At 42.6% G+C, this 25,857-nt stretch overlaps 1 protein-coding gene across 6 annotated transcripts in view; it reads left to right on the forward strand.

The window, feature by feature from the left end:
* Positions 1–25,857, forward strand: part of snx7 (sorting nexin 7) — a 119,530-nt gene that overhangs the window by 54,216 nt on the left and 39,457 nt on the right. For all 6 annotated transcript variants that reach the window (XM_070886652.1, XM_070886653.1, XM_070886654.1 and 3 more), the window contains 4 exons: positions 285–483; positions 8,064–8,263; positions 12,626–12,712; positions 12,977–13,081. In XM_070886652.1, the coding sequence (XP_070742753.1) occupies positions 285–483; positions 8,064–8,263; positions 12,626–12,712; positions 12,977–13,081 (591 nt within the window). The remainder of the gene's footprint in view (positions 1–284; positions 484–8,063; positions 8,264–12,625; positions 12,713–12,976; positions 13,082–25,857) is intronic.

The raw sequence follows: 25,857 nt of genomic DNA on the forward strand, positions 1-25,857 counted from the left end.
TGAGACTAGGTTAAATTGAACATTTCAAAACTTGAGATTGATAGATTTTTGTTAAGTAAATGTATTAAGAGTTACGGAACTAAGGCGGACAGATTTAAGATACAGATCAACTACGAGCTAATTGAATGGCAGAACAGGGTTGAGGGGCTGAATGGCCTACTCCTATTCCTATGTTAACTCATCTGTTGCTTTATTTGTAATTTTCTTTTGAGTATATCTTGTATGCAGTATATAATTATTTTTAGGTTATTCACTTTTATCTTTTTAAAATATTTTTAATGCAGGAATTGGCAGCTCACAAGAAACTTGGTCCAGGGTTCATCAGTAAAATGGGAGAAACAGTCAGGGCTGTTGCTAGCACGGTTAAAAGTATTAAGAATCGACCCGACGAATTCACAGCCATGAGTGACTACGCGGACATTTTCCGTCAGAAAATGGGAACATTGGATAAAATCAGCCAAAGGATTTTAAAGGAACTGAAAGGTCAGTAACTGCAATCAGTTAGTCTTTTACTGGAGCTTAAATAATGGTAATCATTCATCACAAAAGTTTAATTGCCAATATTTTCTCTTTTTAATATGGAGTGACTACTTACAGCGTGCGCATGCGCCATGCCAGCAACAAAATTGCACATACGTACAAATAGTCCTCTTGTCTTCCGAATTGGCCCCGCTGCATGCTCGCGCCGGACATCTTGTCAATTTCAGCAACCTCTGCCTGCAGCGGAATCGGGAATAATTGTGTCCTATTAAATAAGTAACTAGTTGGCTTAATTCGTGTCAAAAATGTAATTACATTGTGTATGGCATTAGATGTTAAATTCGTTTGGGGTTAATATTCATAGATCTTGCACCATGTATTCTACAGTTAGAAGGGTCAAATGTTTAAGCCACAGACCTCTCCAAACAACTAGCTAATAGAATATGATTGGTTAGCAGGAAGTGCTATTTCATTGGTTCATTCCTTCCCTTTTTAAAAAAAAAATCATGTAACCTTTGTTAACATGTACACATCTCCCTCATTTTTGAATGGGATACTGTTTTGCTGTAGGAAGGAATGCAGCAGTTGTCTCGCACTGCTTGGGTGTAACATTACATGAAGAGTAAATTCAGTGCACTGTCAGGCCGAGTATACAAATTGCTCAAGGGGTTTGTTGACCACCTAATCTTGATTTCTTGACCTCCTAATCTTGATTTCAATGTTTAACTATATTTTGAAGTATATGTCTGTAAGATGCATCATGTAAGCTTTAGTTTTTGCTCTGTCACTGCAGAGTTACCAATATGCAGAATGCATCAAGACAGCCCAAGTTACATGACAACCAGATCGGAAGAACTAGGGATTTTTAGTTCTTGTGTAAAAAATTTGTGTTATGTGAGTGAGTGATGGATAGATAGATAGATTGAATGATCGACCATGGGACTTGAAATTTTCACCCTGATTCTGTGGAACTATTGAAGTCAGAAAATACTTTTAACAACTAGGCAGAAAATTGACAATTGAGACACGAGCAGCAGTAAAAATCTAACTTTTTCAGCATTTTAAATAGTTGAAGCTATTAAATAATAGCTGAACTAACTGTTAATTTAATTGAGTTTTTTTTTCTGTGTTGCTGAATCGATTGCTGGTTGAGCTAGGGTCAGACGGATGTTTCGAAGGTATTTAATGCTGACCTCAGAGCAAAATCATTGAATCAGCCATGTTTCAGGTGCTAGTCATTGGAGACTTGATGTGAAAATAGCTCCTTCGGCAGCAGTACCATGACTGTTCCAACAACAAATAAAAGTCCACTCTAAGAAGCAAGGGACAAAAAATCTTTCATGTAAATAACTGAGAAAAATTGAAGTTTTGGAGTGAGATTAAATGAGCATCTTGAGCAAAAATTGCAAGTGGGTATTACAACAAAATTCATCTTATAACATAAATATCTACAATTAAGAGGTTGGGAAAACTCATACGATTACTTGGACCATAGCAACTTTTGTAAAGTGTTGGCTAAATAGTACTACAAATATTACATCTGTATATCTTTCAATATTAGTAAAATATGTAATACTGCTGGTAAAACTATATCATATGATGTATTGTTTCAGTAAATTTTCTGTATTTTATCAAACCAATGTCACATCAAAAACAACATGCCAGATCCCAGACATCTCGAGCAAAACTGCTAAAGTTCTATTAATGTATTAAAAATCGTGTACATATCACGCTTCACACACTCTGATTAGCTCCAGAAAATGAAAGAAGCTACCACGATGCACTTAGTTCACTGTTCTCTCAAATTTCTATCATATCTTCCAATACCAGAAGAGATCCAGTAGAAAGTGACTTTGGAAGACAGGAAACAAGGGCTAAAAAATGGACAACAGGGGCATTTGACTGCTTAATTGTATAGGGAATAAGGCAAATGAGCTGAGAGCACAGACAGACACTGGGAATATGATATAGTTATTACTGAGACACAGCTGAAAGAAGGGCAGGTTTGGCAGCTCAACATTCCTGGTTACAGGGTTTTCAGACTGGAAAGAGAGGGGGATAAAAAAGGAGGGGGGCTCGCAGTATTAAAGAAACAACTACAGCTGTGAGGAGCGATGATGTGTTAGAAGGATCATCAAATGAGGCCATATGAGTTGAATTGAAGAACAAAATAGGGACAATCACGCTGCTGGGAGTGTACTAAAGACCCCTAAACAGTCAGAGGGAGATAGAAGAACAAATATGTAGGCAAATTTCTAAAGTGCAAAAACTATAGGGCAGTAATAGGGGATTTCAACTATCGAAATATTAACTGGGATAAAATTAGTGTGACTGGTACAGCGGGTATGGAATTTCTAAAATGCTTTCAGGAGAACTTTTTTAGTCAGTATGTAAAAGCCCAATAAGGAAAGGGGCAGTTCTGGATTTAATTTTAGGGAATGAAGCTGGGCAGGTGGAATGGGTATCAGTGGGAGAGAATTTTGGTGCGAGTGATCATAATTCAGTTGGATTTAGGGTAGTTATGGAAAAGGACAAAGATAGACTGGGAATAAAAGCTATCAATTGGGGAAAAGCCAATTTTGCTGAGCTGAGAGTGATTTGGCCAAAGTGGACTGGAAACGGCTACTTGACGGTAAATCTGTGTCGGAGCAGTGGGAGGCATTCAAGGAAGGAGGGTTCAGAGCAAGTATGTTCCCTTAAAGAAAAAGGGTGGGATTAACCAATCTAAAGCCCCCTGGATGTCAAGGGGCATACAGGGTAGGATAAAGAAAAAAATGGAGGCTTATGACAGATACTGAGGGCTCGATGCTGCAGAAACTCTAGAGGAGTATAGAAAGTGACGGGTGCAATTAAGGATATTTGGAAAGCAAAGAGAGAGCATGAAAAAATGTTGGCAAGCAAAATCAAGGAAAACCCAAAGATGTTTTATAAATACATTAGGAGCAAGAGGATAACTAGAGAAAGAGTGGGGCCTATTACAGACCATAAAGGTAATCTGTGTGGAGGCAGATGGTGAGGGTATGGTTCTTAATGAATACTTTGTATCTGTTTTCACAAAAGAGAGGGGCGATGCAGACTTTGCAATGAGGGAGGAGGAGTATGAAATAGTAGATGAAATAAACACCGGAAGTATTACGGAGCTTAACAGCTTTGAAAGTGGATAAGTCCCCAGGCCCGGATGAAATGTATCCCAGGCTGTTAAGAGAAGCAAAAGAGGAAATTGCAGAAGCTCTGACCATCATTTTCCAATCCTCTCTGGCTACAGGTGTTGTGCCAGAGCACTGGAGGACGCTAATGTTGTATCTTTGTTTAAAAAGGGAGAAATGGATATACCGAGTAATTACAGGCCTGTCAGCCTAACCTCGGTGGTGGGAAAATTATTGGAAAGAATTCTGAGGGACAGGATAAATCTTCATTTAGCAAGACACCGATTAATCAAAGACAATCAGCATGGATTTGTTAAGGGAACATTGTGTCTGACTAACTTAATTGAATTTTTTGAGAGTCGATGAGGGTAGTGCATACGATGTAGTGTTTATGGATTTTAGCAAGGCTTTTGATAAGGTCCCACATGACAGACTGGTCACGAAAGTAAAAGCCCATGGGATCCAGGACAAAGTGGCAAGTTGGATCCAAAATTGGCTTCGAGGCAGGAAACAACGGATAATGGTTGATGGGTGTTTTTGTGACAGCAAGGGACCTAGTACTGAGCCATGCGGAACCCCACTGGAAACAGCCTATATATCAATGGTATATATCAATGATTTAGTCGTGAATGTAGGGGGTATGATTAAGAAGTTTGCAGATGATACAAAAATCGGCTGTGTGGTTGATAATGAAAAAGGCGGCTGTAGACTGCAGGAAGATATCGGGTGGGCAGAACAGCGGCAAATGGAATTTAATCTGGAGAAGTGTGAGGTAATGCATTTGGGGAGGGTTAACAAGTAAAAGGAATACACATTAAATGATATAACACTGAGAAATATACAGGAACAAGTGCAGGTCCACAGATCCCTGAAGGTAGCAGGCCAGGTAGATAAGGTGGTTAAGAATCATATGGAATACTTGCCTTTATTAGCCGAGGCATAGAATACAAGAGCAGGGGGATTATGCTTGAACTGTGTAAAACACTAGTTCGACCACAGCTAGAGTACTGCATGCAGTTCTGGTGACCACATTACAGAAAAGATGTGAATGCACTAGAGAGGGTACAGAGGAGATTTGAGGATGTTGCCTGGACTGGAGAATTTTAGCTATGAGGAAAGATTGGATAAGCTGGATTTATTTTCTTTGGAACAGAAAAGTCTGAGGGGAGGCCTTATTGAGGTGCATAAAATCATGAGGGGGCTAGATAGAGTTTAGGAAGGACCAATATCCCTTAGCAGAGGGGGTCACAAGCAGGGGGCATAGATTGTAAGTAATTGGTAGGATGTTTAGAGGAGATATGGGGGGGAATCTCTTCACCCAGAGGGTGATGGGGGTCTGGAACTCTCTGCCTGAAATGGTTGTAGAGGCTGAAACCCTCACCACATTTTTAAAAAGTGCTTGGATGTGCACTTGAAATGCCGTAACCTACAGGGCTACGGACCAAGAGCTGAAAGTGAGATTAGGCTGGATAGCTCTTTTTCGGCCAGCACGGACACAATGGGCCAAAATGGCCTCCTTCCGTGCTGTAAAGTTTTATGATGATCCCTCTTTCTATCTACATTATCACATCCCCATCTCACTCGCCACCCTTCACACTTGCCCTCACCCTTGTCCAATTATACTAACTAACAACTAGCAAGGGTAGGCACTTGGGTCTTTTAGCCAATGTTCATGTCAAGTTTCTGTTAATGTGTTGTCAAACATTGAAATCTTTATTTTCAACACTGTGTTCTTGGACAGATTAGTGCGCTCCTTTTGGATGTGGCTTAGTGAGTTGTAGTGATATATAAGGGTATCCCCACAATGGTGATGAGTGTGAAAGGAATGGCTTGGGCATTGTGGGGATCGTGCCAACCTGCGCATCATGTGGCAGTCAGGTTGTAGAGCATCAAGTAAGTGAATCTGGCCATGGTGAGGTTACCCCTGGTGTCTCAGGCAGCAGTGTGGTGGTCGGGTGCTGATGTCCTGTGCAGCATCAAGTGATTGCGGGGATGGTTGGTGTTGCTGGTGTTACCTGGTGATGGTGTTGGGACTGATCGTGGTGGGATTCTAAGAACCAAGATGAGATTTTTCAAGTGCACTGATGCTGATGGAATAGATGGCAGGTGGAGTTGAGATGACTAAAGCGATGTCAATGGTGAGATAAGTTGTTCCAAGGAGGTGACATTGGATAGAGAGTTTACTCCAAACACTTCCAACCTTCCTAAAGCTTAAGTGTGTTCCAAATCCTGAAGGCGCCAGTTTCTAAAATTGGAAAGTGAACAGCTGTGAAATGGTAGCTTTTATACCAGTTTTGCAGCTGTCATTTATTCAAAGCAATAGAGAGTCACTGAAAACCCGACGTACTTACCTGACATGATCCCCGAGCGACGGGAATCTCGTGGAAAAAGTTGGAAAAATCGTTGTTAGCTGGTAAAATGCTACTTAAATACCATTAAACACCCTCTTAATTGGCACTTAAGGTCGGGCCTACAAGCACAGGCAGAGCTGACACTTGGAAGCTCACCAAGGAGGTGGGTCCTGAGCGGGATACCACCCTGCTGTTAATCTTTTAGATTATAACAACGGACCCTCCTCCGAACCCGCCCTCTGAGCGCCGTCAAAATCCAGCCCTAAAACTCTGCTTTAAACTAGTTTGAAATTATATTGATAGCCACTAGAGATGAGGTTGATTTTATAATCAAATGTTAATTCTTTTAGAATGGAAGTGTGAGAGTTTTTCTGACACATCCAGTTCTGGTCACCACATTACAGAAAAAATGTGATTGCGCTGGAAAGGGTGCAGAGGAGATTTATAAGAAGGTTGTCTGGACTGGAGAATTTTGGTTATGAGGAAAGATTGGAGATGCTGGGTCTGTTTTATTTGGAACAGAGGAAGCTAAGGGGAGACCTGATTGAGGTGTATAAAATTGAGGGGCGTGGGTAGGAAGGACCTGTTTTCCTTGGCAGAGGGGTCAACAACCAGGGGGCATAGATTTAAAGTAATTGGGGGGAGATCTACAGGGAATTCGAGGGGAAATTTCTTCACCCAGGGTGTGGTGGGGGTCTGGAACTCACTGCCTGAAAGGGTGGTAGAGGCAGAAACCCTTACCACATTGAAAAGATACTTGGATGTGCACTTAAAATGCCGTAACCTACAGGGCTACGGATTAAGCTGGATAGCTCTTTGCCGGCCGGCGCAGACACACTGGGCTGAAATGGCCTCCTTCCATCCTGTAAATTTCTATGATTCTATTACCCAGTGTGAGCTGCGAGGAGGATGCTATGAGGCTGCAGAGTGACTTGGATAGGTTAGGTGAGTGGGCAAATGCATGGCAGATGAAGTATAATGTGGATAAATGTGAGGTTATCCACTTTGGTGGTAAAAACAGAAAGACAGACTATTATCTGAATGGTGACAGATTAGGAAAAGGGGAGGTGCAACGAGACCTGGGTGTCATGGTACATCAGTCATTGAAGGTTGGCATGCAGGTACAGCAGGCGGTTAAGAAAGCAAATGGCATGTTGGCCTTCATAGCGAGGGGATTTGAGTACAGGGGCAGGGAGGTGTTGCTACAGTTGTACAGGGCCTTGGTGAGGCCACACCTGCAGTATTGTGTACAGTTTTGGTCTCCTAACGTGAGGAAGGACATTCTTGCTATTGAGGGAGTTCAGCGAAGATTCACCAGACTGATTCCCGGGATGGTGGGACTGACCTATCAAGAAAGACTGGATCAACTGGGCTTGTATTCACTGGAGTTCAGAAGAATGAGAAGGGACCTCATAGAAACGTTTAAAATTCTGACGGGTTTAGACAGGTTAGATGCAGGAAGAATGTTCCTGATGTTGGGGAAGTCCAGAACCAGGGGTCACAGTCTAAGGATAAGGGGTAAGCCATTTAGGACCGAGATGAGGAGAAACTTCTTCACCCAGAGAGTGGTGAACCTGTGGAATTCTCTACCACAGAAAGTAGTTGAGGCCAATTCACTAAATATATTCAAAAGGGAGTTAGATGAAGTCCTTATTACTCGGGGGATCAAAGGGTATGGCGAGAAAGCAGGAAGGGGGTACTGAAGTTTCATGTTCAGCCATGAACTCATTGAATGGCGGTGCAGGCTAGAAGGGCTGAATGGCCTACTCCTGCACCTATTTTCTATGTTTCTATGTCTATGTTTCTATGAAAACAAAAGAGGTGGGGGTGGAGAAAGATTCAAAAATAAGATGTCAAATTCACATATTCAGTCCTGATGTAGTGTAGTGTATTTCTGGCAATATGAAATCGGTTATGAGTTCCTAGTTTTCTCCTCCTATAGTCAGTAATAATCTGTCCAATTAGGTATGTAAAGTTTTGGTTATGTGCATTTAAATTCTTGTGCTTGAATCTTATCTTTTATTTTTGAGGCTGATGAGAAAAAAAAGACTGAACTAAATTATTTTCTAATTTTTTGGGGGTAAAGAACACTTGTCCGAGATGAAGGAATACAGTCCCATTTATACTCTCTGGTCTGGATCTGAACAAGAGCTGGCTGAACCTTTGAAAGGAGTAGCTAGTTCTATTGAAAACTGTTGCAAGGCCACTGAAGGACTTACAATGGGCCTCGCTGAGAATTTGCTTCCTGCTTTGCATGAATATGTTCTATGTGCAGAAACTCTGAAGGTAGGTATTTTTTAATTTAAATCTCGATCACAAAATTGACCAGGATAAATGTGGCTGAGTTGAATTTCAGCTTATTGGACTCAATTTTCCCCAGTGATTTGCGCTGTTTTTTTTGGCTCGCGCCGCTTTTTTTGGCCTAAATTTTTAAAATCCAAGTTTCACCAAAGATTGTCCAATAGCATAACTCAGTTACGATTTTTAAAAGTTTTTTTTAGTGTCATGGTGGCGGGGGGGGCGTACCTGATGTCTGCGCCAGTTTTTCACAATTATGCAAGTATGGCCAGCTTACAATTCTCCTAGGACAGCGTATGTGACCACTCCCAAAACACCTTAAGAAAAACCAGCATACATCAAAAGACGCCATTGTTTTCAGGCAAATTTTTGGAGGCAGTCAAGAACACACACATATCAACTGAAAATGCAGAAAATGGAACTTTCATGCAATTCTTTATGTTTGGATTTTTTTTTTTTAAGTACCATGCCACCACCCGAATGTCTCCAAACTAGGCTCGAGTGTTGGAGCGTTGGCCGGCAAAATTGGGGTTGGCTTGAAAAGAAGCCCGGAACGAGTGGGGTGGGTGGGGGATGTGGAAGCTGAACTGAAGGACTGAGAAGCCTTACACGATGCAGCAAGCAGCTTCAAATGAAGCCCGAGGGGGAGGCGGGGTTCCCGATCTAAGCAAGCCCATTGCGCACGCTCAGGTCTAGGTGTGGTCCATTCTAGGGCGCCGATCTTGTGGAGAGAGACAACAAAGAAGCTAGCCCTGCTTGCCGTTTTGAGCTTCTTTCAAAGCTACAATTTAATCATGGGGGCAATACTGATAATGCCATACCTCATGCAAGCCTTCTGCATGATGGTGCTGCAGAGGAGACAATTGATTCAACGTCATTGCATGAGGAACCTCAGAGCACGTAGGATGATGCGCAGGAGGCCTTACCGACATTTCCTCCCTCGTGCCCTGACAGCGCATCAGCTACCTGCGACATTCCCTCCCTCGTGCATCGACATTGTATCTGCTGCCTGAGACTTTCCCTCGCTCGTTCCCGGACAGCGTTCTCATTTCTTGAGTGTTGTTACTTCTCCCGATAGTCCCGATACCTCATCACCCAGTCCACTGAAGATGTCCAGGAGTTATCGTGTAAGGTGAATGCGCTCCGCAAGCATTGCCATCATGTGAACCATATCTGTTAGATCCTGCATCTCAGGAGAGCGCTGTCGAGCTCGGTGCTCCTTCCTCTCCTCACCCTGGGTGTGCCTCGCTGCATCCCACTGTGACCCGTAGCCTCGGACAGTGGGGCCCTGGGTGTACCACACTGCACCCCACTGGAATCCTCAGCCTCGGACTGTGGGAAACCATGAAATGTCCCAGCAACACTTGTACAACAGGAAAGGGGCTCGAACCTCATGGCGGCACCTGCACCTCCTCCGAAGTGTGCATAACAGTGGGGCTTCATCCATCCCCTCCCTCTCATCCCCAAGCTCTTGGCCTGGAAAGTGGGATTGGAAGATGTTCTCTTCAGGCTTGGCCGCGTCTGAATCTTCTGCATCGTCAGGGTTGGCATCAAGTTCTTCAAAATTTAAAAGAACAGTCAAATGGTTAGCAGCAGAGGAGGGGGCAGGATGGATGGCATGAGTAGACTCTCACAGCGCTACCCGCTGATTTGAAGGACCACGATGAATGATAGCATATTGCATCAACCGAAGCGTAGTTGACGGAGTCATCCCAATAAACCGAAGCTTGGCTAGCTCGTGCAGTACTTAACATTTAGCAAAGCCAGACTGTGGAATTTGCAGGACTTGCCCTCTCCCTCGAGTGTGGGCTCAGCTTGTGCAGTGGTGGTTGCTTTTCTCCAGGCAGGACCCATCAAAGCAGCGACCCTCTCTTCCACGGGTGTCAGTGGATGCAGATTTGCCGGGCCTCCTCCTGTTCGAATTCTTTCCTGTTTGTTGTGTGCTACCTTCCTCTGTAAAGATGAAAATATAACTTTTTTTTTAAAGAGAGGGTGTCTTTCTGCTGAGTGGAACATATAAAGCTGGTCACATTTACAATTGCAATTCCATTGAATAAATGAAAATATTACTAACACTAACTACTTGACCAAGGTCCTACCGCTTCTTTTTACACTGGCCTACAGATCTCTTGGTGGTCACCATTGCACAGTAATCTTCTGCAACTTGCTTCCAACGTTTCTTCATTTCTTTGGGTGGAACTTTTATGTGACCTCTGCTGATATCCAGCTCCGCCCATCTTGCCTCAATCACAGTAACTGGTGCCTCCATTTCATCCTGTAAGAAATTCTTGGTCCTTTCACTGCATTGCATCTTGTATTGCAGCTCCGATTTTTCCAATGCTCTTATACCACACTCAGCATTCTCTCACACACAACTGGCTCTTGAAAAATGGGCGATTGCAGACTGGGAGCTGTACTGGGCATGCATGCCCATAGCAATCACGTCAAAATGTGTTTTTTTTTTTGCATGCATGTGCAGAAGAGGCGGGGTGGGGGGATCGTTTTTTCGGTGCAAACATTAGGATCCACCTCCCGAAGTTACAGGACAGGCGGCGCGGTGTCAATTTCAAAAATAAAACGGGGAAACTTGGTACTTAGTTTTTAATTTGAGTATTTGGGACCAGAATAAACGGGCACAACTCTGGCAATATGCCAAAAACAACTGCATTGGGGCAAATTGAGCCCATTGTAAGTGGGTTTATTTGTGCTTTTCAAAGTTGGAGCTGAAGTATGTTGTGCAGCATTTTAAAACAATCTACAAACAGCAGACATTTGGTGTAAAACAAAATGACAGTTTCTAGTTCATCATATCAATATTAATAAATTCCTTCCAAATTCTGCATCTCTGCATAGTAAAGAAAAAATGTGGTTGTTAGTTTATTTAGGAGAAAATTTAGCTGAATTGATTGCGTAGCTGTTGCTAATTTTGGTAACATTCACTTTGGGAAAATAAAGTTTATTTGAAAGTTTTCTTTGCAAATAATTCTTAAACATTATAAAATAGAAAATCTGATCAAAAATATACTATAGTTTTTAGGTTTAATACAGTCACACTTTTTTTTTGTTCTTGGGATATGGGTGACGTTGGCAAGGCTGCCTTTATTACCCACCCCAAGCTTCCCTGAAAAGATGATAATTTGTCGTCTTGTGGTGATGGTACACGCACAATGCAGTCCTTGTGGTGATGGTACACGCACAATGGGGTTAGTGACTGATGTTTTTTCCTGCCAATTGCATGTTAGTTCATTTCAATGGGATGAGCTACAGATGATCTACACTTATTTTTTAAATAAAGTATATTGCATTGATACTTAAATACAATCATTCACGTATTTTTGCCATAATAAAATTAATTTAACAAAATACAGCGGTTGAAAAATTGTTCCGGGATTTTTACTTATTTGAACTTTACATCTTAACATACAGAAACCTTATAGAAAAATCATTTTACAAGACATGTGGCAGAAGAATCACTATTTTAAAAAAAACTGCAGGGAATAAAAATGTTAAAAGATAACTTGATTCTTTTGGGTAAACATTAAACCTAATATTTGAAAGTTACTGAGGTAGCTCAATAGCATAATTTGTGTATTTATCATTTGGTTCTGTGGTGGAAATGTACAAACACTAACTTCCTATTAAATGTTGAAATAAAGAAATGTATTCAGCAGACGCTTTTATCTAAACAGCTGTAATGTTATATTGTGTTTCAGAGATGTAATATGTAAATCAGTAATTAACCTTACGTTGGCAAGGCTGCCATCAAGTGTTTGTTGTATTAGGATTTGTTAACTGTAGTATTTTAGAATTCAGTTCTGTGTGTGTATTTGAGTTCCAACCTATATAACATCTAAAGTCTAATATTCCTTGAGCATTTTTTCAATGGTATATTCTGTACATTTACACAATGTACTGCACCCCACTTTCTGAAAATTATTACTTTGCACCATATCTAGCAACGTTTGCTTAATAGCATTCAAAATTACAACCACTAGACATTAATACGCCCATTTATTTAATATGTAATCTAGGCTTTATTTTTAATTAATGAAGTAACAGAAGGTGGTAGACTTGATTCTAGTGCAGTCACACTGCCATAAAAAAATCTGAGCTTTACTGACTCAAAAGTAATTAAGATACTGAATTTATCAGCAGGGTATTCATTTAAATTACTCTACTTTAATGTTTTGATTCTTAACAAATCAAAATGTTACCTTTTGGGGTGCACTGAAACTATGAATTGTAAGTGTGTATTCCACATATTACTGAACCTAGTTAAATATTTGCTACATTAATAATATTACATTTGAAATATGCTTAATGCAATATTTAACACCATTTTTTCCTTAGTCTGTGTTGAAGAGAAGGGACCTAATTCAGGCAGATTATGATTCACGAGTTGATGCCTTAGCTAATAAGAAAGCTGATAGAGAAATGGTGAGCATCAGAAATATGATTTTATCATGTTTTCTTGGATGAGAAAATTATGTATTAATGCAAATAATTGAAATTAATGTAATTCTAGCTGCAATAACTGAATTTAAAGGTACAAATTATATAAGTGTTTAACTGTGAAAAATATTCTGCATATATAGGATACTTAATTGATAAACCCAAATTTGTGCTAAAAGTTAAATTATAACATTTGTGTCCCATGCTGACATATTTTGATTAACATTCATTATATCTACATGTTATTAGCTGGAGCACTCTGATCTGAGCTTTACATTTGGTGCCTTCCTGGGTAAAAGCACAGAGGAAGTGAAACAACAGAAGCAGCAGAAGATTGATCGTGAAATTGACGAGGTACAGTAGTATGTGCTGCAGCTAACCTAAACTCCTTTTGCATTACTTTGAGGCATCAGAATTTTGATTCCGTCATAAACTGCCTCTTTTTGACAGAATATACAATTTTTCTTTCACATTTCAAGTAATATTGGACCCTTTGTCGTCCATTTTGTTCACAGTACGGAGAAAACAAACTATTTTTCAAATAAAGGTTGGTGTTTAGTATTTATTGTCTTTGAACAACTTTGGTTCCTGATGATATTTGCATTTTTTGAATCCACACTCCAGTTTGTAAAATGAAACTAGTTCTAATTAGTTTAAATTTGAATAATATTCAATGATTTGCCAAAAGGTTACAGTTTCCTAAGGCTAACATTCAAGAATTATCTTCCCAACAAAATCCCTAAAGGAATTAGTTTTATGTTAAGCATTGGATAAGCCTTGGTTAGGTCCAGGACAAAACAAATGATTGAATATGTAAATTATCAGCAAAGATGTAACTGATTGCCCTCCCAGATGACCTAGTCAGTTGATACACCACCTAGTTTGAAGTACTGAGTCATGTGGAAAAGGAAGGTCCCAGGTTTTGTCCCTGGTCCTGCTGATGTAAGCAAGGGGTGTTGCATTTGATCTCTGTCTCTGGGGGAAAAGAGGACAAAAATCAGCTACGTATAGATATATATATACCTGATCACTATCCAGTACCTAGCAATGGAAAGTATGCATGTGTGAACTTCAGGTTAAGGTAAGTTGGAGCTTGATCGTGACCTTATTTGTGCTCCCAGTAAGGTCAATGACACTTTGCCTAACCACTGGATGGTGCTGGACCAGTTGAAGTGTTCCCTAACATGGATGGGAAAGAGGGAGGAAAAAAATATATTCTTGTCAAACCAACCACATAGGGCATCAGTTAGGAGTTCATGAAGAGAAGTCTAGCAGTATTCCAGTAGACATACCATTTTAGCCATAAATGTTCCACAAAGGCTTGTAGATCTTCTGTAGCATTGCGCACAGGTAGTCTGTGGTTTGAAAAATGATTTTGAATAGTTGATAATTTGGATTGTCCCTTTATGGTTACTTATAAATGTATGTACTAATTGTAGGTACTTATAAATTGCTGTGGTCACTCAGAGGCTATTCTGTATCCACAGAACTGTACCACAAAAAAGGAATTGAGCAGAAAAATAAAAAAATTGATACTAGTTCTAACCAATTGTTTAAAAATTGTTTTGAAATCTTTAGTTTAATCAAGCAAATTTCTCTTTCTGAAAGATTTTCGGACAGGAAATCCAAAGTATAGGTTCCCCCCACCAGTCCTGACGAATAATGTGCAAAATTATTTACCATAGCTCCCCCCCCGCCACATTTAAAACTATGGAAATCTCACATTTTCCGGATTTATGGCAGTTTTCTTGCCACTGCCACTTTATTTTTTTTAAATGGCGCAAGTGAATGTATTTAAATTCATGCATTGATTAAAGTAAAATAAAATCTTTGGGCTTACTTAATATTTTAAAGTTCTTGGCTAAAACCCATCAAAACACTTCTTTGTCATTGTGTGTTAGGTTTAGTGTCTGTTGTGTGCATTGTGTAGGGAACTGAAGTGCTTGCACATGCCATTGATAAGTGAGTGGCAGCAGATACCAGAAGCAGGAGGGCGAGGCTCATTGGAAACTGGACCTCGGGCCTCATCTGAATAATTCCGCTGAGCTGCGGGTGCCTGTTGGGTCTCCTGCAGCTGCTCGCTAGTTTCCTATGGAACAGTTTGAGCTGGCTGTGATGCCAGCAGTGGATCTTTAAGGCGGGGGAGATGATAGGGAAGGGAGTTGGATGCAGGTCGGCGGGCAGTGCGCAATAAAGATGTGGAGCCAGAAGAATACCCCTACTACAGTTGATGGCTTCCAGCAGTACCTTTCCAGACCACTGGCGAGGATGTAGGACGAACTGTAATGAATGAGCAGCGCATGTTATGCTCAGTTTCTGACCAATTTCGGAGAAGGGTCCTTAAACTGGCATTGGGCCCTCATTAGCATATGCAAGGGGGCCGCCAGGGATGCCTGAATATCGCTGCATCCAATATGGTGTTGGATATATTTCAGGTGCCCTCAGAGCCTGGGACATAGCCTCATAAATTCTTGCACTTATTGCTTAATTCAGATGAAAATATGTTTCCCACATTTTTAAGCCTGCTGCTACATCCATCTTGGGCTAAAATGTGCAGCATCTAATTATCTACTTTAAATATTTATGCTGCTTTTTGAAATGTAATACAGGGTAATATATTGAAGCTATCATTTTTTAAAGCTATTATTTGCTAAATGAAACCATAAGCTGAGTCGTATTTGACCATGCAGAGCTGTTTATCTAGACTAAATTTGACAACTCCAATTTGTATGGTGAATGAATGCAGAATTTTTGAAACTGGTTTTTGCGATTTTCTTTTTGTTCATTAAATATTTTGTGCATAATATTTTTCAGGTGAGGAAAATGCAAAAATTATAGTCTGTTTTTTTTTTGCAGCCTGCAGGTTATAGAGAGAAATAAAAATTTTAGACAGGGGTGGAAACACTTGCACTCTTTCCCACGCTCCCTCCCCTTGCAAAAAGAAACTCTGCACGTGAAGAAATCCTGAATAATTGCTCCATTGACAGCAGTAGTGAGGATTGTCTCGAGGAGGAATGGAGTTAGGTACAGTTTTAATTTGTACAGTCCATTCTGAAAGACCAAATTCAATTGATCAATATTGAATAGATATTGCTGTGTGCACCCAATATCAGAGGTGAATCTGTTTTAAGTGCTGAATGGAAATATCCCCAGCTTCCTTGTTCTTTTGACCATCTCCCACAATGAGATTCGGTCTGAAATTCAGTGGAATCATGCTATATTTTCACAATCTCAGCTGGAGTAACAATTCAGTCCAAGGTTTTTCAAAGCCAGTTGTTGATTTTAAAGAAAAAGCATCTTGAATATATTGAAGGAGAGGTTCAAGAGCCCATATTTTCCTGCAATGGCGAGATCGGTGATATATACCATAAATGTTACCATTCAGCACGCCAATCCGGCCGTTGATAACCTTATCTATAGTATCTTGCATTTCTGAGTGGAATATGCCGCAACGGATTACAAGTGGCACAGCCAATGACCATTGAATGACAACACTGTTCACAGGCTGTCAGGGACTCTGGTCACTTTTCTGTCAGTTTCACATGCAACTCTGAAGTGACTAAAGAGGAAACAAAAGCATTCTGTAAACAATAAACTTATCGAGCAGCTACATTTTTTTTAAGCTTAATATGTTTTTAATGTACTGGCACCAAGCATGACTCCACTAACCAAGCGAAATAGCATTGTGGATTTTAATTAATAGGCTACATGATCTCAATATTAAATCCTATTGAATCGGAATGAGCTCTCTTCCTATATGTTTCACCGCCCCTTGTTAAACTCCTTATTGAGCACATAAACCTTAACTGTAATGTCATGCCCATTTTGGGAGCGAGGGGTTTGTGATGTCTCTCTTTATGCACCCTACTTACCTAATTGTCCCCCATGGAAAGGCTCACTTGCATATTTTAAGCAGACTATTAAGGAGGTCCTCCTTTTTAGAATCAAAATTCCAACCCATTACAATCAGCTGCATCACCTATCTTTGAACAGAGCGTATAGCAATCAATTTCAGGGGAAATAGCCGGGGTGGGAGGGGTGGCTGGGGTGGCTATCAGCCTCTGTTCAACGCGTGATTGCATACAAAACCTTATAATAAAATACAGCAATTCTGTAGAATAAGATAAACATGTAGTAATGAAATGTTTAATAAAAATGAAAAGAACAGAATTATTTACATATTTCCTGCATAAGAAATGGAAATAAAAGACAAGTAGCGTATAAAGGAAAGGGTAAATGAGAATGTAAAGCACATGGAAAGACTGTAAATAAGGAGGGGATGATTTAAATAAATATTTGCCTTTTTGGAGGCAAGGAGGAACAGTTGGTGTAATTTTGTGTTTCGGAAGGCAAGAAGATATAGAACAGTGGGAACTTAGCATCACATTCAACTTACTGGCCAAAAGGCTTGTGCTTCCAGTTAGGATTGTTTGTCACTACCATGCCTCCAAAGTAACGGTGCACATATGATACCTAAGTTAACTGATTTTGGTTGTACATTATTTTATAATAGTCCGGATCTAGCGTTAATAATAGCGAGGCTATTAGCGCTCACCATTATTATGGAATAAATCACATGGCAATTTCTGGAGTATGTACATGCGCAGTTAAACGTGGAAATCTGGAAGAAGCTATCCGAGATACCCTGCTCCTCCACAGGGTGCACTAACAGTCCTCGCGGATAGAACTGAAATTAGTGTAATTGTGTGAAGATGTGGTACTTACTCTAGTTCCCCACTAAAGACGCCAGAAAATGTTAGGCCTGGTACATTCGGGAGTAAGCAAATTTTTAATGGCATGATGAGCAATGTTCTCTAATTTTTTGGGTGCGTAGGCCCTTTAACTGGCTGCACGGCCCATTCACTTTTTCACACGTGCAGTTATTTACATCGAAAAGCTCATTAGCGGCCTACATGGGACCTCCAGACTGCTGTGCGGCCATGAAGCTTAGCATGAACGTTAATAAGTGGTCATTACTGCCAAACCACCTCTGGCCCTGAAAATTTAATTTTACAAGTGCCGAGTCTCATTCCTTCAGAATTTAAAAAAAAACTTTTACAGTCTGTCTCTCATCTCAATCCCATCTGTCTTTCCCAATCTTTATTTCACACTGTACATGATTTAAATCTGATTTATAATTCCTGGTTAAGACTCTGCATGTCTCTGTGAGGATTCTTCAATCTGATTGGTTGAAGAGCTCGCTGTTTCTTGCTTTGCTCACAGATTCCCTTTATAGGGCACCGCACTGGATCAGATGCCTGATTTGAGCAAGTCTCCGGTCAGAGCCCACGAAAACTTTACTGTTCCTTCGCCGCTGACCGCAATATCCGAACTAACCACTTTACATTTTTATGATTGCAAAAAGCTTTACATCAAAAATAGTTCCTTCAAAATGGTTTTGCTGGAAGCGGAGACAATAGAAAATAGTCTTCAGCTCATGAGCCACAGTTGTTTTGGTTGCTGTAGAAATTTTGATCCATGCAGATAAAATTCTAGATTGTTTACTTCTAGCATGTCTGGTCATGTGCATATCTATTGTTTTGCAGCTGCCCTGCTTCTGTACTCTAGGGTTTGCTTCCAGAGAAAGCTCTTTATACTTCACCGAACTGCTTTAGCAGCTTTTTTTTTTAAACAATTCTGTTTAGAATTTAATGCTTTTGCTTCAGATAATTGAATTTGTCTCACCTGCATGTAGCCAACTGCTTTTAATTTTCTATTTAATGTGTAAATTAGATATTTTATAATTACCCTTGATCTAACTTTCTTTTGCCCTAAACTAAATAAGTTATTGTTTTTAACATTAAGATACATGGGTGTTGGCACTTTCTGATTGACAGTTTTGCTAGAACACTACTATACAATACTACAGACATTCAATAGATGGCACTCTAACCAAAATGTCAAATATTGTAGTAGACTTTGACCTGCCAAGTATAGGAACACTTTTATTCCAACACTCTTGCTACACACTACAGAAGTACAAAACAGTACAGGATTGCATCATAAACTTATTATAGCACATTTTTAAAAAAAGAGGGCTGCATCTTAAGAGAACTGTATTTTCTTCCCTTTTTTAAAGTGGGTCTATTGCCACATAACTTGCAATTTGTCGAGGTGGATCTCTCTCTGCCTAGTGCTGCTTATATTAAATGCTGGGAGGCAAACACGACTGACTGCTCTCAGATTTTCCCTCTTTTCCTGTGGGAAAGCATATGGTTTGTGTATCCCCATAGGATGGAATGACTGAGCTCAATAGCTAATTATGTACAGATTGTGTAGCTTGGTGCAACATATTGTGCCACACTACCACTTAACTGTGCATATTTTAACTGCAGCATATTGTGTACTTGAATGAATACAGTTTGCCCACATTAAGATATATTACAACAACAATATGTATTTATATAGCGCCTTGTACATAGTGAAACATCCCACGGTGAGATTAGAGATAGGGAGGGTTGAGGCCATGGAGGGATTTGAAAATAAGAATGAGAATTTTGAAATCGAGCTGTTGCTTAACCAGAAACCAATGTAGGTCGGCGAGCACAGGGGTGATGGGTGAGTGGGACTTGGTGCGAATTAGGACACGAGCAGCTGAGTTTTAAATCACATCTAGTTTATGTAGGGTAGAATGTGGGAGGCCAGCTAGAAGTGCATTGGAATAGTCAAGTCTCGAGGTAACAAAGGCATGGATGAGGGCTTCAGCAGCTGAGGCAAGATCGAAGACGGGTGATGTTATGGAAGTGGAAATAGGCGGTCTTAGTTATGCTGTGGATATGTGGTCGGTAGCTCATTTCAGGGTCAAATATGACACTTAAGGTTCCAAACAGTCCAGTGCAGCCTCAGACAGGAATTGGGGAGAGGGATGGAGTCAGTGGCTAGGGAACGGAGTTTGTGACGGGGACCGAAAACAATGGCTTCGGTCTTCCCACTATTCAGTTACATAAGCTCTGTTATTTGACCCTGTACATATTCTTGTGACCACTTTTGTTGGATGGGAGACGGGCGGAGTGAGTCTGTGGCTCGCCCAATGGAAATGATTAAAGGCCTGAAATATTATCAGTGAAATATAAAAAGACTTGTATTTATATACAGCACCTTTCATGACCACAGAGCATCCCAAAGCCCTTTTCAGCCAATTACTTTTTGAAGTGTAATCACTGTTGTCATATAGGAAATATGTATAATCCGTGAGCTGCCAGTGTTAAATGTTGTATCTGACTCTCAAAAATCATTTACAAGCTTTTTTTAAAACTATTTTTGTGACCTCTAGCAGCCCTTCGAGGATCAGGAGGGGCCAAGAATTGCCAGAAGGCACTGATGCTCTACCTCATGAGAGAGAGATGAGGGGCTGGACGTTGAACTAGGGCCAGACAATCAGGCTGGCTATGCAACCATGCCCACGACCCACTCCAGACCGCAGGAACGGGCCTGTGGTGGCTGCATAGCTGCAAGACTCTGAACGATTTGCCTGAAAGAGCGTTGATGAGTAACAATGCTGACTCAACTGATGCGTGTGTGCAGCTCAGACATCAATGGTGCCCATCACCTTGGTGCCAGTTAAAGTTTACGTTGATTGATAAGTTGTATTTAACCCTTTCATGTTAAGGAATCATCAGTGTGTAACGGTGCAGCTATCTGAGACAATGTGCAACAAAGATTATGTTCAATAACACATTTTATACCAACATTGGTCTGAAATCATAAGAACCACAGGCAATAACACCCAACCCCTGCCCACAACCCACTTTTTCCACCATTGACATAAATCAAATATTCAACATGCCCAACAACACAGAATACAAAGGCAAAGCAGGAGCATGATCCCCAGTCCCCATTTCTTACAACAAATTGCATAAACCCAGATGGAGATATAACACAGCCATCATCTGCGGACATGCACCTCACCCCCCCCCCCCCCCCCCTCGCTCCACGGCACCTGGCCGAGGAGCTCCTCAGGCAGTGCCTCATTAGGGGGGGGGGTGATGAAGGCAGATGCGGTCATTGTACGGGAGCAGGAGGTGCCGAGGGGGTAACAAGCAGGATCTTGGTTCTTGCTCTCATCTGTCATTCGCAGTGGTGGTGCGGAACCTAGGGGTGGAGTGCCGTGTTCGGGGACCACTGGGAGGGCTGTGCCAGCAGTGTTCCTGGCTATCGCATCTGCGGAATGTACTCTGTCATGGTGGCCAGCTGTCAGGATATGTTCCCCAATGCTTCAATGAGCTAGTCACCAATGTCTATAGATCTCCTGGACAACTGTACCATCTCTTCGCTGTCATGTGGCACTCGTGGAACAGATCTGCCGCGTCCACGAGACCTCTGCGGGGTCGGCGCCGTCCTGGGGACAAATGGGGTGCCCGGTGGCGAGGTGATTGGGACCGATACCTCAAGAGTAGCGGCGAGAATGACCGGAGGATCACTGGATGGCCTTGGGGTGGAATGTTTTCTGGAGCGTGGCGATGCAGGTTCCTCAAAGTCGGCGCACTCATCCTTGGAAAACAGACCCAGCGGATTGACGAGCGAGAATCCGAGCTCCTTCGCACCAGATGTAGGATCGTCCGGAGAGTCGGGCCCCGCGCCCCAACTTCTGCCTCTGTGGTCTTGCCTTGGGACGCGTTGCTGGCTGAGCTACAAAACACACATGAGGTTATTAGAGGAGAAGGGGATGCTGGGGTCACGTGGTGAGTCCAGCGCTACACACAGCATATGCACGACAAAAGCACCACCGCTCTCAAAATCATCGTAGATGTCACATTTCACGACCATCAACACATTTGCATTCCAATGATTTTCATTAGGCCATCATTATTTCTAGGACAATTTTCAAAATCATCTATCCTATATGATTATTCAGATATGAGTGGGTGTGGCATCTATTGACTTCACATCATGCAATGGTGTAAGCTTTACTCACGTGGCATCACTTCAGGGTCTGTAGATGCGTCTGGGGGTGCTTCCCCACGAGTGCGAGCACCTGCTCCTCCATGTCAGTGATGTCCTGGGGACACCTGTTCGCCTCTACACAGACCTCATTGTCGATAGCTTCTTCTGTAAAAGGTGACGGGATGACATGGCATGAGATCATTGCGTGATATCATTGCTAGGTACTGTCACAGAAACTGATAAAACACAACCGACAGATGTAATCATGCTTATTATGAAAATTATCATTCTTTACCTAAAGACATGCACCGTGTCTGCAGGCTTTGACTGCAACATTCCTGGTAAAAGTGAAAGACTTCACATCATAGGCAGTCCCTCGGGATCGAGGAAGACTTGCTTCCACTCTTAGCATGCGTTCTTAGGTGGCTGTACAGTCCAATACGAGAACCACAGATAGTCGTTGAGGGGAAGGGTGGGCAGGGAGCCTGGCTTGCCGCACGCTCCTTCCACTGCCTGCACTTGATTTCTGCATGCTCTCGGCGACGATACTCGGAGCTCAGCGCCCTCCCGAATGCACTTCCTCCACTTGGGGCAGTCTATTGTCAAGTCTCCCAGGTGTCAGTGGGGATGTCGCACTTTTATTGGTGAGGCTTTGAGGGTGTTCTTGTAATGTTTCCTCTGCCCGCCTTTGGCTCGTTTGCCGTGGACGCGTTCCGAGTAGAGCGCTTGCTTTGGGAGTCTCGTGTTGGCATGCGAACTATGTGGCCTGCCCAGCGGAGCTGATCAAGTGTGGTCAGTGCTTCATTGCTGAGGATGTTGGCCTGGACGAGGACGCTAATATTTGTGTGTCTGTCCTCCCAGGGAATTTGCAGGATCTTGCGGAGACATCGCTGGTGGTATTTCTCCAGCGACTTGATATCTACTGTACATGGTCCATGTCTCTGAGCCATACAGGAAGGTGGGTATTACTACGGCCCTGTAGACCATGAGCTTGATTACAGTTTTGAGGGGCTGATCTTCAAACACTCTTCCTCAGGCGGCTGAAGGCTGCATTGGCGCGCTGGAGACGGTATTAGATCTCATCATCAATGCCTGCTCTTGTTGATCGGAGGCTCCCAAGATAGGGGAAGTGGTCCACATTGTCCAGGGCCACACCGTGGATCTTGATGTTTGGGAGGCAGTGCTGTGCGTGAGGACAGGCTTGGTGTAGGACCTTTGTCTTACTAATGTTTAGCATAAGGCCCATGCCTCACATCTGCTGATGGTCACTCATGACTGTTACAAATCAAATTATATAAATACATAAGTACATGTAAACTAATGTAATACTTACTCTTGCGAATCCCACAAGGTCGTTCCACCGATTGCGGCATTGGTTGCCCTCACGAACCTCGTTGGTCGCCGACGAGACCATCTCTGCTATTTCAGTCCATATCCTCTGGTATGCCTTTGGGGTGGGCTTCCCACGTCCACCCTGTGTCAAATCACCCCAGCGTGACTCAACCTCCTGCAGGTGGGATGCATTTGCCTCATCCAAGAGCCTCCTGGCTCTTTTGCACCTTCCAATGTGCTCCTCTCCCACCTCGCTGCTCTCTCCAGCGTCATTCTCCACGGCGTGCTGTGATGCCTCCTCCTCTCTCTCCATTATAGGCCAAATTCGGGCAAATATGTGGCTGGTAACAGCTAATTTTTGTTTTCCTACATGCTTTAAAGCTCAAGTCTCCCTCCTACCTCCCAAAGCAGCCACACCACACCCAGACACGCCTTTAGTCCCCCTCTCTCTGTCTCCTCTTCTGCGCATGTCATGATGACACTTGACTTCCTGAATCGCGGGAATCGAGCGTTGCCATGTCGTTGCTAAGGACGACCACACTTTACGGCAGACGGTCAAAAAAATTTAACGCACCACCCATTTCATATCACTCGCGGTAGCGCCCATTTTCAAAAATGGAGACTAGGTGCTTTGAGAATGGGCGAGAAGCCGGCGATCTGAAAACCCTTTTTTAATGCCCACGCCAGAAATAACGCCCATTTTTGAGCGATGAACACAAAAGTGGAGGTTCTCGCCCCAAAACTGGTTTGATGAGAGTGATCAGGAGATTCAGGAGCTAATAAACCGCAAATGCAATGCATTTTTGAATTGGAAACAACACCACAACTCGAGTGTAAGAAAGTAGATCTACGGACAACTGAAGGCCAAAGTCCAACAAAAAACACATGACCTAAAGAACAGATGGTGGGTGGAAAAAAGCGCAGGAGATCCAGCAAATAGCCTACCATCACGATGTTCATGGATTTTTTAGCGCAGTCAAGATCACCTATGGCCCAAGCACTTGAGGTCCTATTCCACTGAGAGCCAAGAATGGAGAGGTGCTTATCAAGGACCGAGAGGCAGTCAGTGCCTGCTGGAAGGAGCACTGCAAGGATCTCAACCAAAACTCTTGTCTTTGATGCGTGTGTCCTTGACTCCATCTCACAGCATGCTACCAGTCACCACCTTGGCACTATCCCAGCCTGGCATGAGGTTGAAAAAAGCCATCCAACAACTGAAAAACAACAAGGCCTCAGGAGCAGATGGAATATCCGCTGAAGTACTAAGCATGGCAGAGAAGTACTCTTGATGTGAATCCGTGACCTCATCTCTTATCTGGAAGGAGGAGAGCATGCCAGGGGATCTCGGACGCCGTAATCGTAACCATCTTCAAATGTCCAATTGTGGTAATTACAGAGGGGTTTCCCTGCTGTCTGCCGCGGGGAAAATCATCAAGAATCCTCAATCGTCATCTCCCAGAGTCGCAATGCGGATTCTGCCCACTAAGGGGCACAACGGACATGATCTTCTCCGCGCGACAAATCCAAGAAAAATGTAGGGAGCAGCATCAACCTCTCTACATGGCTTTCTTTGTTCTCACAAAGGCCTTTGACTCTCAACTGTGAGGGATTATGGAGTGTCCTTCTCAAATTCGGCTGTCCTCAAAAATTTGGCACCATCCTCCGCCTGCTTCGATGATATGCAAGCTGTGATTCTTACCAACAGATCGACCACAGACCCAATTCAGATGCAGACCAGGGTCAAAAAGGTTGCGTCATCGCACCAACGCTCTTCAGTCTTCCTTGCTGCAATACTTAATTTCCCCTTTAATAAGCTCCCCGCTACAGTGGAGTTGATCTGCAGGACAAGTGAGAAATTGTTCACCCTCTGATGTCTCCAGTCCAGATCTGAGGTTGTTCCAACCTCTGTCATTGAATTACAATATGCAGATGATGCTTGCATTTGTGCACACTCAGAGACCGAACTCCAAACCATCATTGACCCCTTCACTGAAGCGTGCGAGAGGCTGGGCCTTGCATTAAACATCAGAGAACCTTTGTCTTACTATCAACCTTCCCCTGCCACACAGTACTGCTCTCCGATTATCAAGATTCATGACTGGACCTTGGAAAATGTTGACTACTACCCATAACCTTGGGAGCCTACTATCAATAAGGATAGACATCGATCACAAAGTCCAACACCGCCTTTCAGTGTGCCAGTGCAGCCTTTGGCTGCCCGAGGTGAAGTGTTCAAAGACCAGGATCTGAAACCCGGCATCAAGCTCAGAGCTACAGAGCAGTAGTGATACCCATCCTCCTATATGCTTCAGAAACATGGACTATGTCCAGTAGGCACCTCAAAATACTGGAAGTACCACCAACGCTACCTCCACAAACTCCTGCAAATTCATTGGCAGAATAGGTGCACCAATATTAGCCTCTCAAGCCAGCATCGAGGCATTGACCATGCTCGATCAGCTCCGATGGATGGGCCACATTGTCTGCATGCCCGATACTAGACTCCCGAAACGAGCACTCTGCTCTGAGCTACGTCACGGCAAGCGAGTCTTAGGAGGGCAGAGAAAACGCTTCAAGGACGCCCTCAAAACCTCCTTGGAAAAAATTTAACATCCCCACTGACTCTTGGGAATCCCTGGCCTAAGACCGCTCAAAGTGGAGAAGACGCCGAACATTTAGAATCTCTTCGCCGGGATCACTTGAAAGCGACGTACAAACTGCGAGGGAGCGTACGACAAATCAAGCATTATCTGCCTCACCTGTTAGAGACTGCAGATCCCGCATTGGTCTCATCAGTCACCTTAGAACTCATTTTAGTGTGGAAGCAAGTCATCCTCCGTTCTGGAGGACGGACTTAGAGTTGGGATCATATGTTGAGTGGGAGAAGTTATTGAGATGGATTGTGGCTGAAAGGA

This window comes from Pristiophorus japonicus, chromosome 8 (genome assembly GCF_044704955.1).
Source record: "Pristiophorus japonicus isolate sPriJap1 chromosome 8, sPriJap1.hap1, whole genome shotgun sequence".
Taxonomy (NCBI): domain Eukaryota; kingdom Metazoa; phylum Chordata; class Chondrichthyes; family Pristiophoridae; genus Pristiophorus; species Pristiophorus japonicus.